The sequence below is a fragment of the Plectropomus leopardus genome, chromosome 6, assembly GCF_008729295.1.
Source record: "Plectropomus leopardus isolate mb chromosome 6, YSFRI_Pleo_2.0, whole genome shotgun sequence".
NCBI lineage: Eukaryota > Metazoa > Chordata > Actinopteri > Perciformes > Serranidae > Plectropomus > Plectropomus leopardus.
Window position 1 is genome coordinate 13,902,171 of NC_056468.1, and position 16,819 is coordinate 13,918,989.

General features: G+C 38.2%; 1 protein-coding gene across 1 annotated transcript in view; it reads right to left on the reverse strand.

Annotated features, from left to right (window-relative positions):
* The window catches only part of LOC121944695 (phosphatidylethanolamine-binding protein 4), a 62,654-nt gene extending 45,876 nt beyond the window's left edge, over positions 1-16,778 (reverse strand). The window contains exons 1-3 of the mRNA XM_042488584.1: positions 16,700-16,778; positions 14,928-15,031; positions 13,801-13,933 (exon numbers count right to left, since the gene is read on the reverse strand). Of these exons, the coding sequence (XP_042344518.1) occupies positions 13,801-13,933; positions 14,928-15,031; positions 16,700-16,702 (240 nt within the window). The 5' untranslated portion in view covers positions 16,703-16,778. The remainder of the gene's footprint in view (positions 1-13,800; positions 13,934-14,927; positions 15,032-16,699) is intronic.
* Positions 16,779-16,819: the final 41 nt, after the last annotated feature.

Here is a 16,819-nt window from a genome sequence, read left to right on the forward strand (position 1 = left end):
AGAGCTGTTAAAGGTGTCAGGCCTGTTCACAGGCACTGTGTGTCTCACCAGCCAAGATGGCTTCCACATTTTTTCTATCATGATTAATTATGGTTTCTGATGGTAGTACAGTGAGAAAGTGTAAATTATTCCCACATTTTCTTGTGCCCTCCGTTCAGTCACTGTTGTGTAGGAAGATGCTATTGACGCCATCCATGGATGGCGACCAAAAGGCATCTACATGGGGTGGCAAACTCTAGTGCCTATTAAGGGGTGGAATTGGTGGTGGGGGGTGCTTGGCGTGTGGGCTGAACCTAGTCAAGACTGCCAGTTGACAGGGCCAGATTTTCCAGTATGGAAGAGTCTTGTTTCAGTGGGCGAAGCTGGGTGTTGGGAGACTGGGAGAGAGGACTGCCCAGGGCTTGGAAGCTTGAAACAGAATATTTCAAACAGACAAGCACCGTCTGTGTTCCAGTGTCACCAGCCCACCCGTCTGACAATCAGGGCCATGTCATCACACGGGCTCTGAGTAATTCAGGGAGCACTCTTATCACCTTAGAAGATGTGGCAATCTCAGACGTCAGAGCAGTCTGAGGTCCAAGCAGCAGAAATAGCACTAAACAACAGACAGCACAAGGTATGGCAGACAAAAAAAGAACAGTAAAGCTGTTCACCTACAGGCAAAACATTAAGAGCATGAATAGCAAAGCTTGGTGAAATGCAACCACAATACTGAGCTTTGATTTGAATCCTTAACAAAATCCACAATATGTCCTCAAAAACACACACTGCGCATGCAGCTCTGAAAATCCTTAGTTTTGGAGAACTGGTTGAAATAAAATAATTCGTTTGACAGATCATTTTGTGTACGTTGATATATTTAGCGCTGTCAGAGGGGACATCACAGAGAATGGCACTTATATCACAATGCAAAAACTGTTATCAGAGGAGGTACAGGTTTATGGTTCAAGGGCTCGTCCATTCATAGAGAACAAGCTCAGCCTCTCTGCCTGACACACTGATAAAGACAGCACAAATAAAACAGCTCCACAGCTCCATCTTTGCCTCTCCCCAAGGGAATAATATATCACCCATCTGAATGTGGCACATATTGAATCATTTCCAGCGTTGATGATTCATTTGAATAAATCAGCCTTTTTTATTTTGCCAACTTGAACTGATACTGAAATAAGGAAAACTGAAGTCACATTGTTAGACATGAAGAAGGACAGGTGTTGGAGTGCTCTATAGGACTGGTAATCCTAATCCCCTTTCAAGCAACAATTAATGACTACAGCAATAATCTTCGCATATATATGTTGTTGCAATTCCTTTTTGACTGTCAACCATAACCTGCCTAACTCACACAGACCAAATCCAGGGGGATATGTCGCTGCAGGCAGATAGGATCTTATCCTGGATTTGCATAGATAAATGTGCAGCAATAACTCAAGAAGCACATGGGACAAACGTAGTTTTGACCTGAGATATATTCTCAATCTGACCGTATGCCATTGACAAAACCTGCGCTCAGGAGCTTAGTTCTCATACGCGATTGATCAGTGGAATGGGGTCCACTTGTTATCTGCATCAACTCTTAAGAAATCACATATATTTTAGGGAAAGAAAATTAAATATGGAAGCTTCCTTTAACAAAAACTTTCAGTGTTTTCCCCAAAAAAAGCTACGGATGCACAGGATCAGCCTATCGGCAAAATTGAAATATCAGCAGCTTGTGCAATGAAAGGGTTATATCCGCATTCAAGCTAAGAGACATACTCTAACATACACAGACACAAATCCTGTTGAGCTGAGCCGAGCAGAGATACCCTACCAGCCCTCCAAGGCACAATTAGGATTTCACGGGGGGAAGAAATCTACATTCCTGCACACATGAAAAAAGTCCTTTCTCCCTCCCCACAACAATATCAACTTTTTACTCAAGGAAAAACCTGAAGCACCACTCGATAGGATTTGGACAAAGAAATAAAAAACAAAGCCAGAAAAAAATCTAAATTTAAGCTGCAGTTGTTAAAGAAAAAATATTATGGTTGAGGAAAATCCAGTCCTAAGCCTCCCAGTTCCAATCAATTTCTCCTATTCTCTGTGATATGAAAAGAAGCAACCACTCATAGTTTGTTTGAAGTGCTCGTCTGTGTGGAGCTGTGCTGCGTTCAACTACATTTTGTATGGACAGCCTCAGTGTATGATTTTAACACCTGTCAGACATTCAATCCAAGTACAAGAGGTCAAGTACCTGTCAGTTTGAATAAGAGGGCGGATGGAGGAAAACGCTAAATTTCATCCCGTGAGGTATCCTAATAGGTGGACACGTACAGAAACACATCATAGTTAATTCATTATGGCACAGAAGCACATATATGACAGGGACATTTGTTCTCTGCAGGAATAAGTCATCACTGCGTGCTGTCACACTCCTATTTGCAGGTTGGTAAATTGTTTTGTTTGCAGCATTTCCTTAAAACTATATTTGTATGTTGTGCCAAGTTGGTAAATAACCTTCTCTTCTTCCTCTAAGGTTTGGTACTTCAGCGATTACAAACTGTGGCAGACACAGTGACGCACAAGCTGGGGACTTAAGGACTATTTCTTCTGTGTATAGATAAAACACTTTAAATAATTCATAATTTTCAATATCATATTGCATTATGTTATATTTTGTCATTTTGTTGAATTACATCATGGTGAAAAAACAAACTTTATTTATACAGATGATAATAACTTTATAATCTTTTGACATCGACATATTCAAAATACAATAAATGAAAAATCAGAAAAACATTCATTGATGTGTCACAACAAGAAATTGGAGCTGGAACGATTAGTTTCATGATTATTTGATTGACAGAAAAATAATTTCGAGCAAAAGTACAAACAATCTAATGTTTAAGCGTCTAAATTGTGAGGATTTGCGTCATTTCTTTATTTTATGCTTTTTAGGGGTGGGAGGAAAAACTGATACAGCACACATACTTTGCGTGGCAATATTTTATCAATGTAGGTAAAATAGCAGTGCATAAAACTCCAAAAGTATATTTGATAGCATCAAAAAAAGTGCACAGTAGAGGCAAAAATCAGAAAAGACAAATACCGCCGGTGTTCTTTACGCTGAAGACGTCTTGTTAGCTGAATGTTTTCCTTACAGTACACAACTTGCCGTTAAAAACGTTGATAGATCAGGATTTATTATAATATTAGTCATTGCAATACTCAGCACAGCGCAAAACCTTTAAAATCACAATAACATTGTATTGTGATAACGTCATATTTTGAGTTCTTTCGTGATTCTCATCCTTAATGATCTGAATATTTTACACCAAAATATGTGATGTAAATATGGTACGGTGTGTTTTGGTTCAAATTTCTTCTGATATTTGAAAGATAAAACAATCAACTGAATAACCAATAAATTAACAAGCAGGTTAAGCAATTCACAAGATTAAGCAAGATACACAATATTAAATATGAGCGTTCATAGTAGTAATAGAATTGAAATGTCTTGCTCTATATTGTTATTTTCGATCTTCTTCTGGTACAGCAGCTTATCTGGATGTATCTCAAGGAGAGAGACCCTGCAGCTGTTTAAAGCCACTAAGTGTGGCCGTAGTAGATTAATATTTCAGCAGCAATCAAGCCAAAAAGTGTGAAAAAGTGAGAAAATCTGCTCTGAACAGAAGACAAACGTGAACATTTGTCTTTTCAGAATGGTATGATTGCCGATATAACACTCCTTCATTTAACATTAAAATATATTTATCCTCGAGATAAAACAAATGAAAACTAATTTACAGCAACTTTTAAGATAATTTAAAAAATGTCTAAATAAATCAGGCAACTCTGAAAACTTAGGCAGATAACACAAATTATGCTTGTAGCACGGCCACATTTACTTTGACCCCATCATGTCTGATTTAACTTTGACAGACATTAAGCTAAATACCATGAAGACAATAAATGGACTAAGGCTTCAGCTACAATGAATGTCTCCATGTTGAAACTTACAGTTCTACTGATGCGATCTGGCAAAACGAATGCCCCGAAGCAGATCCATAGAGCATTATGCCAAATGAGGACATTAGCAGTACTTGAGTTTGAACAAGACCTTTTAGCTGCCCGGCCTGTGAAGTGGTGTTTTAAGGGAAAACACATTGTATCCGTCACTAGTGATTCTCAGATTTGTGTCGCGTCTGAAGAAAAGGTTAAGCACATCATCTATCTGAAAATGCCCAGATCTGCAGTCAGGCATAAAGTTGGCACCCAGATAAATCATGCCATCACTGTGCTTCAGTTTTCTCATTATCCATACCTCTCATGACATTCACAGAAAGAAACAAAGCATCCTGCCAACACCTACTCTGTGAGAGAGCTCTTTCAGTTCAGCTCAAAAGCTGAGAGCTCCAAACCTCCACACCACAGTGTGGGCAGTTCTGGCAGAGCCATGTGCCTAAGAACACTGACTGAGTGCAACAGTTGGACTAATAACAGAACAAAAAAATTAAAATGGACGCACAGCGGGGACAGCCACAGCTACACAGCTGAGAAGCAGGTTGACTTCTGCCCACCTCGCTCTTATTCAGGAGCGTAAGATGTCCACAATGCCTCTCAGGTCTTAGTGCCATGAGGGGCGGTGAGCTCGCAGCTTCAGCCACTTCAGGGTAAAGCAAATCACTTTAATATGTTAAGAAGATTAAGCTGGATAAATGTCTAGATACATTTTTTGAAAAGCCACGTAAATCTGTAGTGTTTTTATTTGGGGAGGGGCGGTATGTGAGTCAGTTGAGACGATCAACACAAGCCCACCAAAATGCAATGCGATTGGCTAGGGGAAATTGGGCTTATTTGAGATTTTGCATTTTAAGCTTCTTGAATCTAAGACCATCCCACCTCTTTCTTATTATTTTTAACACCAACCTTTGGGACAACAAAACTATAGAAAAAAAAAACACTGGTCACAGTTTCATGTGCCACTGCTCTCTCGGCTTAGACTCAAGACTCAAACACAAAGGGGAGATCGAGGTTAAAGTTGAAGGTTTCTAAAGTGAAGTACTCAAAGGGCTTTGAGGATCTCTTTGTGCAATTTTCAGGTAAATCACTCAAGCCAAATTAATTAATTGAAGCAAGTATATACTAAATACAAAATGGATGGCTGACTTTTTTTTTCTATCTTGAGAATTAGCAATCTGAGGGTGTCCGCCTGTCAGCTCGCTGTGCTAGAAATTGAGTGTGAAAGCGAAAGGGAGAAATGGAACAAATAATGTAAAGGGATTAACAAATCATTTGCATAACATTTTCTCTGATTTTCTCTGCTTCCAAACTACAGGATCAGGAGAATGACAAGGAAGGCAGTTTTATCATCCCCTGTTCTCAGGTCAATCAACGCACCATTGGACCTGATTGCTGCTAACATTAGCGACAGCCTTTTAATGTCAAAAGCAGAATGAATCGCTGGTAAAATATCTTTAAAAAAAAAACAGTCAAAAAATAAACCCACAAGGTAACTAAACAAGTTGGAAGAAACAGAAATCATCTGATGAAAAGCATTCGCCAAAGGAAAACTTGAATAGAGTGCATCTTTGAAAAGATACTTTACTTTCACTGTGCCAAACGTGTATTAACCTGTTTTTTTTCCTAACACTCTGTCTCTCCATCCAGAGTTAAGACAATAAGACCACTGGGGAGATGAAGGGGATGGCATTATGGAGAGTTAAGCATTATGAGCAGCCCTGAAGCTGTTCCTAAAGAAGGTGAATCAGAGGATTGGGACACAACTGTAACTAAACCCTGCGCCGGACCACAAATGAGAAGCACAAAACATTTCGGGCAAAGTGCCACTAAGCCAAGCATCTGGGTCTTAAGTAAACTTCAAATCACCACTTTTAACTTTGTGATTACTTAGTTCTCAGAGAAAAAAAAGGCTGTCAAAGAAAAAAAGTAAATTACCTCAGTTTAAAACATAAGCACTGCAGTAATCCTGTCTGCAAAGTCCTGACGAGTAACTCTATTATAACTCTTTTTATTAAATATAAATTACAGAATCTTGTTTGTTTTCATTTATTTTATATAACCAATATTTAACCAGCAGGGTTGCCATGCATTTTCATGGGCAAAATTTCAAAATTTATCCTCAACTTTTTAAGGACCCACAATAACATGTCCATGACCACTCACAATGTATAACAGGAGCAATGTTCCTTTTTATAAACGCAGTACTGTAGTAGTGGGGTATAACACTTTCTCTTATATAAATATATCAGATTCAATATCTATTGAAACATAATTTGAGCTAGCTGATATGCATGACAAGAGAGACAGATGCAGGCAAAAGAATGATGAAACATACTTGATGGTCAACAAAACGTCACAAATCGGCACACATTAGAGCTGCAGACAATAAATTTGCTGTTTTGTGACATTGTGCGGAAGATTATCAACAGAAGATTATGGTAACATTTAATATAATCACACAACAAAATGCCATGACTTTGCCAAAGACTTTCAAAGATTTTACAAATTCCATGACTTTCACAGAGCTGGAAAATGAGACAGTGAAATTTCATGCCTTTTCCAGGTTTAAGAACCCGGGACCAGGTAAACGCCTTTGAGATCAACAATCTCCTTTATAAGGAAGACCTGGCCAAGACTTCAGCCTAAAAAAAGTAACAAACAACATTAACATGGAAGATATGAATTAACATGCCAAAATATTTTTTTAAAAAAAATCTAAGCACAATGACAAGTACCAACTGATTCATCCTCCCTTGTACTTATGAGAGATTTAAAATCAGCCAGAGAGAGCAATTATCAGTTCTCTTTTTGAAGGCTATTCCATCTGAGGGAAGGAGAGCACATAAAAGCTTTCTTTCCCAGCTCTGTGCAATAGGAATAGACAACAGGACTAAATCTTGAGATCTCAGACTAAAACAGCAAAAATTCTGTTCAATCCAAAAAATAAAGTTTCCATTTCAATTCTTATCCTAAACTTCCTCACAAAGAAAGGATCTAGAGATGGGAGGCATGGCGATTGTTTGAGATCATGCAAGACAAGAGGTAAGCAGACAATCTGAAAAAGCACAGGGCAGCTCAAGCTTTTTAAAAGGTGATTTGTTTTAGATCACGAGGCTGCAGAAGTCACCCTACTGGACAGATCACATTAATAAAGTTTCTCACTGTGCCAAAGTGCGACCCAGTCTTCTCCAGATCTTACAATGATTCTCTGGTAAATGTTAGGTTTCTGTGGCTCATATAAATAGAAATTTAATCTTGTATGTTTGTCTAAGTATCCACAGCAGCAGATGCACTTCCCATGCAGATTATGAATCTCTGTTTGAACAGATCAGGCCTTCAATGTATATGAACTGACAAGATAGAATTTCTGTGTGAAGACTGAATAATAATCAGGAGGCACAGGTTCAGGTGGTATTAAAGATCTGCTGCTTTTCTAAGTCTTTGCTATTGCCTCTGTGCTGCGACAAATTTGGATCTAATTAATGAATTTTCACAATAATCATGTGTGGCCTTGGGCTGGAAATTTGCACTCTATTCCAACATGTGGAAATTGACTTTTGCACATTTTCACCCAACATTTTTCTGACTTTTTTTTAGCTTGCTGAGTGAGTGAAGTTGACCTCTCTACCAATACTATAAAGGTATCGAAGCAAATAACCCCATCTTAAACATATCACGGTCTTTTGAATCGGCTTTACATGTTGAACCACCTCCTTTCCTCTGAGCTTTTGTCAAACGGTGGAAATCTATCATTTTCTCCAATACCGCAGCTTGCATAGAAACCTGACCATTGTCATCTGTAAGAGCATCCCAGAGCTTCCTTAATCTGTTCTTATCCTCCCATTGATAATACAATACATTTTCATGGTAATTGAAATCATATTTTACTCACAGCCACGGAGTAAAAAGTATTGCTGCCTACGCTCTTCAACCAAATGTAAGGTGAAGGAATACCGTGCTACCGCAACAACAGGGTAAAAAAGGGTCGCTTTGACAAAATAAAAATATACTGTCAGTCTGTAAGTGAATGCATCGGTGAGTGGAAGGAAGAAGGAGACAGGAAAAGGAGGTGAGAGAAATAGGAAAATATTGGTCAGAAGGTATAGATGTGTCAGGCGCAATATGCATGAGAGACATTTGCACATGGCCCTTTGAGTAGCTTGCACCTGTAGTGGTCCGCATGCAACAGCCATGCTTCATAAGGTGCAAATTATTATTCTTCTGTGTGGAAAGGTGGCTTAGGAGGTTTATTGCTTCTGTTCATTTCACTGAATATGCATAATCAATCCAGCGCTCCTGGTAGAAGAAGGCTGTAATTCTTTCCTCTCTTAAGGAAGCTTGCATGAATCATATATATGTTGTGTAGTAATGGGCAATGACTGAATGGAGCGGGACGCGGGTCAGCTTAACAGGGTGTTATAATGACAAAGGGGAACATTAGCTAAGGAAATAAACTCCCTGAATCTCGGCCAAACACGCTTATTTAATCCAGCAGAGCCAAAAAACACCCACCTGATGACACAGAATATGCAATTAGATGGATATTACAGAACATGCTTCACTTGTTGACCCTCACTGTCATGTAACGGCTCAAGGAAGTGCCTCGCCTGTTTATCTAAATATACATCCCTGACTCTTTGCTGAAGCAAGACCATCGCCTACTGAAAATAAAATCCCTATCTCTGCGCTCTCACATCCCCAACATGAAGACCTATCAGGAATCCTGCATGGGTGGACATGTAGGCTTTCCTAGGAATGACAGGGTCTGCTAAAGAGGAACCCCACCCTCGCTTTCTCCGGCATGCCAACACAGAGGAGAGTGGGCAGCGCTGAGACGGCAGCCTGCCGTGGGCACTGCCAGGCTTAAAGCTGCCCTGTCGTCATCAGAGGCTTGCAGAAAAGAACGCTGAGATTCACCAAAAAAAAAAAAAAAAAAAAAAAAGAGGAGGGGGATCGTTGCATTTAAATCCTCTCTCAACGCCCCCACATGTTTTAGCAAAGCATAAAAATCATTCACAGAGAGAGAGAAAGCGAAAAAGAAAAAGATAGAGGGAAATAGAGAGGAAACAGCTATTAGCAGCAGTAAGCAAGCTCAAGAGATCATAGTGAGGCAGCTCTAATCGCAGTAATGGTTTAAACCCTCATTCCATCCACCAGATGCAAGAAATGTCTACCCAAAAACAAGGCTTTGAAATCCCCCATGTCTAAGAATGTGCCCTGTGGCTATGGTCCTTACTAAAAAAAAAAGGAAAACAACAACTCCAAAACTGTCTCCACTTTTGGAGGAACTACGAGGTAAAGATAGCTCCAGTGGCCTGTGTTGTTTACATCGACTACTTCGAGGAGCGATGAGCGCGCCTGCATCAAAATAAAGACCCTTTTTTTCAAATAATATGTAGCAATCATTAATGTCAGTGATCTGATCTGAGAGATAAAACATACGAATGCTCCCGTGGATGCAAATAAGACCCAGCTCTCTGCCTTCTAAAATAAAAAGCTGAATTATGCAGTTTATAAAAAAAAAAGGCTAGAGACAAACACTTTTCATTGAGGTGGCTTACTTTTGCTAAATGCTGCACTAATGTCCAGGGAAATGTATCCAGCAGAAATGCAGGCATTGATGAACAGTGACAAAATTCAAAATAAAATAATTGAAAAAAAACAAACAAAACAATTAAAAACATTCTAACTAAAATGACTGTAATCGGGATGTTTACAAAGTACATTGAAAATCTCAGTTAAAAGCCCAAATCAACACAAAGTTTCTGTTTAAGAACAATGAATCTCACGTTCTTTAGTTTTGCCAGAAGCACACCTGGATGAGCTGCCATGTAGCCAAACACATAAGGACCTTTTTAATCCTCTCTCCAGTAGTTCAAAGTTCTTTGGTTATTTTTACACTCTTTTTTAATTTCCACTAGTCTTCTATTCTTTTCTGCAGGCAAAGCTTTATCTGAGAGGTTTTCTGTCCTGTAGCCAAGTTTGTTGGGTTTCCAAAGAACCTCTACCAACATGAGAAACTCAAGTAAGTCTTCCTTTCAGTGCAAAAGAATAAAAAAAAGGGAAATAAAAATCCTAAAAGCATTTTGGCACTTAGAGTAGATATTAGTGTTGAACTGAGACACACATTCTCCATTTTAGACAGGACAAGGAGTTAATAAATCCTTTTGGCATTTAGAAGCCACTTAAGAAGTCCATAATTAATCTGCATCTTTATTAAACAATTAATAATCAACAATAATGTTACTACAGTCTAAAGTACAAAAAATGATCTTTTGTGCAGGTATCAGGATTTTACCAAAAGTGAAATTTGCAATCAATACTTTTTGTTTTTTATGATTCAACAGTGAGCTGACTTCCTGCCCAGTGAGACCCTATTATAACAACACAAACCGTGTTTTTAACAATTGGTTTCTAACTAAAGATATTTATCTTGTGAATCTAGAAGGAGTTGGTTCCAAATATAATCACAGCTTTGGCTCCTCACTTCTAGAAAGTTAACAGATACTTCTGGTTCCTACTAAGAAAATGCATCAGTGTGTGAGACTGGAGCAAGAAGCGAGGCTTTTCAGCTCAAGTATTGACCCTAATTTCAACAAAGACACTACTCATGAGGTCACTGTGCTTTGTCATTTCAGATATTATTATTCAGAAAAGCTTGAGTTCGCATTTTAACAAATGTTGATCATTTGTTGTTCTGCTTGGGTATATCCCATTTAATTTATGTTATAGAGAATTTACTAGTGTTTAACAAGTAACTCAGATCTAATCAGATGTAGTAGATGTTCCACTTAATGCACTTGTTTTAAATATAAGTGCAAAACTTTTCTTAGTCTTTGTTGTACAATCGTGGTCAAGTATTTCAAAACCTTTAACAGGAAATTCAGATGACAGTCTAATTTTCTACTGTTGTCTTTTGTAGTCCAGAGGTTAATTTATTAATAAAACTAAGTGAAGGAAAGCCCATGTCTTTTTAAACTTACATGGCCTCTCTCTCCTTTATCAGCTACAAACATAGATGTATTCAAACACATGCACAGGAGTGCCCATAATAACCACCCATAGTATAGTAAAAACAACTAGTTTACATATCTATAACAGCAGTAATACTATTATAACTGATTATCTTTTGCTTGTTTGTTTGTTTTGTCTATATTCCCACCTTCAGCAGCCCCCGCACATATACATTGTCTGTCACTACCTTGATTTATTTTTTGTAATGCACTTTGCACTCATTAAAAAAATACATAAATAAACTTACATGGCGACCTTTAGCAATCCGTACTTCAAACATATTACAATAATTTCTAAATATGTTTCCCCAAAATAGTATGGTCAGGTTTGCTTAATTTCCATTTCTTATTACCAATTTGCACTTAATCTATTCATGCGACTAACTGTGACCAAGTCCTGTTGTTACAGTTTAGTCCTATTAGCCAATTAATGTCCCACTTGTATAAAACTGTAGATGCTTTTGGCTTCTGAGTATAATTAGGATTTCTAAAAATGCTTCACCGACACACATGCCAGATTTCACTAACACACAAGTTCAAGCGTTGAATTGCTGATCTGAAGTTTGAACACAGAAATCTGCAGTTTTTGTGGCCCTTTTGCTTTTGTTTTTGGTTATAAGCACCTATTTAGAGGCGGGTTTATGGGACTACTGCCCATTGCGCTCCATTACAATTACTCAGCAGGCATGCATCCCGTCCCAGTAATGAAGTGGGTGTTACAGTGGGTGGATTTGAAACTGAGCGGCCACTTTTCTGTATTCTTGCTACTGGGTAGAAGGGCTGAGTGGCAGAGAATAGCAGCAGCGCTGGCAGCGTGGCATGGTGACAGAAAGCGTGGTGGACCAGCAGACCAACCACAGAACCACAGGCAACAATCTGATCCTTCAGTAGTGCGTGCTTACTTAAGTGTCAGGAGAAATGGAGAATTACATTTCAAAGCCCAGTGAATAAAGTTTGTATTGATTTAATCTAACATGTAATCTGTTTTGCTGTCTGACACTGATTCTGGCAATAAAAGAGAATCATGTAAGACAGCATTATAGATAATACGACCATAGATCAAATGGAGTTTGGGCAAGAGAAGGGCAATAGATCATGTTCAAGCTAGACTGCTTAGCTCTGGAATTCATAAACTACCTCCTAAATCGAGGTGGCTTTCAATTTAAGTTTTCAATTTACAGATATAGGATATGGTATACGCTTGATGCAGTTTCATTGTCAGCTTCAGCAGGGGTTCTGTGGACTGGGAACTGTGTCTCTCTCAATTTGTCGCTCAACAATAAATGAACATGATTCACTGAAAATCACGTATAAATACATGAATACTACATATTTTAATGAATCTGTGATCATTTCATGTCTGGCATGACAAGAGTAAGTATTTTTAGAAGAATGTACTACATGTCATATAAGCCTCACTTCATGTGCTGTCGACCCATTTTCTAAACATGTTTTTTTTTCAGTGTATGTGGTATGAAAGTTATTTAAGGGCTGTAATGTTGATGTCATTCTCCTCACAAAAGCTTTTTCTTTGTTTTATCATTAGCAAATAATCCGACATTGCAATTTATGGCTTATAAATTGTATTTAGCACAAGCAAAATATGAATGTCCAATCTAAAGAAATATTGTGACAAAGCACAAACTTCAAACTGTAATTTTACTGCTTTTACCTTCGAAAGCAACCTAATCTTATATATAAATGGATTTTAGTCTTAGGGCCATCGTTTGAGTTTTTACAAAAATATATATAGGATATATTTTTTTAATTAAACACGAGTTACCACTAAAGTCTCCTGTTTACATACTGGTACTCTATAGCACGCACATTTTTGTGAGTTCTCAGCTGTAATTCTTTTAAATAACTGTAATGACACCTAACTGAGGACGGACATTTATTGTCTGTAGCTTCACTAGTATGAAACAGCGATTTGAGCATTTTTCAGACGAAATCTGTTACTGGATTTAAAACATCAATGACAATGTTATCAACTTTATCAATTATGTTATCAGACATTCTGAATAGTATAAACTGTAGATAGGACGTTACTTTGGTTTAACATAATTGTTCTCTGCAGGGCTTACTTAGCATGATGTGCTAGCACCACCCTCTGGTAACAAAGAGTACTACAGCGTATCAGTAATCTGTGCAGGTGATAGATATTAGAAGCTGGCACACAAGCTCAAAACCGGATAATGAGCAGACATTAAAAATATGATTTTTTTATGCTTATACTTAATGAAAACGCTGTGAACCTTTTGTTTCTTGTTACAATAACTTAAAGCCTTCTCTGTTAAAGTAGACATGCATTGTGTTTGATCTATTACTGCACCCTAGTGTTCAAAATAAGCATGTGCGTGTTTGCCAAATAATACAGACTACACAGAGACTTTCACAATTAGTATAATGTCAAAAAAAATCCCAAAAACCCACAAAAGACATCCAGACATTTTGTCTAAGATATTATTTGTTTGATAAGAGAGAGGGAGATGATATACAGACACAAAGCTTGTCGGATGAAAAACTGACATCTACAGTATGTTGTTTTGGTATCAAAGAATATATAAAATATTGTTGTTCTGTCAACTATTTCATAAAAGGGTGGGAAATGTTCTCTCATTTAATACCTCACAATAGTGGAAATATAATCACTATGCACATAAATACCAGCGAACTAAAACTATTTGATCACTCTGACAACCCCCAGACAACAAACAGCATAAACACACACACAGACACACACAGACACACACACATATACATACATACACACATCTCTTACCTTGTTTGCTCCGGAAAAGTAAATCCGTGGTGCTTCCCAAAGTGTGCTGATCTTTTGTCTGAGTTTCTGGTCCTTTGGAATTACGAGGCATTTGTCAATGTCCAGCTGTGGATAGATGACCTCTAGTCCGCCACTTTATTGAAGAGAGATAGAAAAGGAAACTCATATAACAAAATTCTGTATTACATTCTGTACTGATGGCAAAGTAAACAGACTCACACCCTGAGATAAACATAGCCAACATACTTAAACTGGTTCCAGTACTGTCATGAGTAAATAGTGCTCAAGTGCAACATTGAGTGAGCAAATAAAGCTTAATTTCACATCCTTCTGTCTCTGCCGTGTTCATTTTATATATGTTTTTTTTACCTGTCATTGCCATTGATGAGATTTTCACAGAATGATAACCATCTCAGAAAATATCACAGTTTAATCGTACATGTATAACTTATAATGACCCTTAAAGGTATGCAGTATTGTCGATTACTGGTTGTAAAGACGTTTGCCAACAAAAGACAGGGTAAAAGCCAACCCCAAATTTACTCTGGTTTTGGTGTTTTTGCCTTGCTATACTTGCTTTTTTTTTACAGCACTCTGTCTCTTGGATACCTTCTGATTATAGTCTGGCCCCTGAACTGATCACCTGAATCACCTTAACATCCCAAGCACAGAACAAAAGACAAAAGTACGAAATACAGGAGGAGGGCAGAGTCTCTGCAGAACAATACGAAACCACACATTTGTAGTGCGTCATAAGTGATGATTGAGAGGGAGTACTTCTCTGTGAGTCTGTACATTGTTTTTAAGGAAAATCCTGTATGGTAGCTATATATTTAAAGAAATTAAAACAGGATGTTTTTTCCCGGCTGAACAATCTACTTATCGTAACTGGACATTTTAATAGAAGTATGTGTAAATGTCTGACAGCCAGTCGAGGATGATGGGATATGTGCACACGCAGGTGAGATTCTCTTTTCTGTTGCATTTTTTTCCAGACACATTACATAAGCAAATGTATACTGCATGATAGCCGTCAATATTTATGGTGTTTGGTTTGTCCTGCTCCTACTTGCATACAGTTTCACAGTTTCTAATCACAGCTCTCTGAGGCATTATGGACTACTTACTGACAGAACGAAGAATCCTGAGAGCTCAGGGTGTCTGGTGTTGCTTCCACATGGTAAAACCCCAAAACACAGGCACAGAACACCAGAAACGTTGCCGGCACAGCCTGCAGAATAGCAGTGTTCAAGTTAGTCAAAAAGCAAATATTTTGACTAGACAAATACATTTTGTTTGTTTTTGTTTAATTTTTTTTAGATTTAAGTAGTAATACTCTTTTGCCGAGCAACGTAATGTGACTAGTGTTTACAGTGGTAGTCGATGGGGTGGGTGTACCAGTAGGGGCCAGTTACTGAGGAGAAGGTGGGTGCACTGTCTTATATACTCCAATGGCTTTGTGGCTAATAGGTGGATATACTGTAAACATCCTGAAAAAGAGGTGGCTATACTGGGTATACTGCGTATACCTGTGTATACTCTCCACTAGCCTGAGGAATCTGACAGAAATGCCATTAATTATGTTTAGACAGTCAATGTCAAAGGAGACCTGTCCGCACTGACAGTTGGTATTTTAGTACTTGTCATTTTGGTTCAGTTCAGTAGCAGTTTACGCTATACATATCATTCATCTGTAAAGCAGTATGACTCTTAAACAGCAGACTGACTGTAACAGAAGGTCTTCTTACCTACAGCTTTAATGTAGGCTGCCAGCTAATAATTATTTTCAACATCGACAACAATTCTAAACCTAATAATACTGAGTGTAATTTCATACAAGCAGTGGTGTAGTGGTATTGATGAGGTGGGTGTAATACTAGGTAGATTGATAAATTATTCTCTCCAATATATTCCAATGTCCTTTTGGCTGACAGTTGGCTAAACTGTCGACGAAGGTATAACCTGTATATCAGTGTACACCCTCCACTACACCTCTGCATATGAGTCAGGGAAGATTTTACCTTATCATCTGTCAAGCAGTATAGCACTTAAAAAGTAAATAAAATTTGCGTTTGCCAGCGGTGAGGAGTAACTGTAACTGAAGCGCTTCATACCATCAACCGTGCAGCTAGTAATTACTTTAAATATTGACAGTCTGATAAATTACTTTGTCTCAGAGCGAAAAGAAGTCTGAACAACAGTTACAGGCCTAATGGTAGTGTGTATAAGTCAAAGAAAAGCAGGGATCATCCAGAACATTTTTTTTTTTTGAAAAACGACTAACAATGTCTCTGTGAATTGTATAAAATAACAATTGATATATGACATTATTAAGCACCTGGCTCTGCCTGCACCTGCTGAACTAATGACACAGCAGCAACACTACACTGCACATGATGAGAACTCTGCTTCACACAACACTGCTCTTTATTCCTCAATGTCACAGTTGAATTGCAATATTTTAATGTGTGTCACGCGCGTTAATTGTGCTTCAACTAAAAAAACAAACATATTAAGCTTCGTGCTGCTAATGCGTGTCTATATTTAACATTAATCTTTGGCTACACCCTGCCATAAAACAGACAGACACGCAGCGACCTGTCGTGTCACTCAGATATTTACTTCCTGATGACTAACTATTGATAAACTGAGAAGGCTCAGACTAACTTTGACTCTTGAAGAGAATTTTATCAGTAAGTTAGCACAATACTCACATTAGCTTAAAGTTAGCCTGCACTTGTTTTAGCTTGTTTATATTTGTGCAGTGTATCGTTTACACGTCGACACAGACAGTGCAGTTAATCAAATGTCCGTTGAAATAGAGCTCAGACATTAAATATCACTGCATACAAACCGCAGTATTCGTAGGGTAGATACATTGATTTGTGTTTAGCATTACCATCTCTCAGAAGTTGTCCAGTAGTGTTTAGCTGCTGATTTCTTCTTCTGGTTCACGCGCAGTTGCTGCTGCCGCCGCCCCCTTTTTGCGCAGTGCACGAGCCTGCTGACCTCTGTCGAC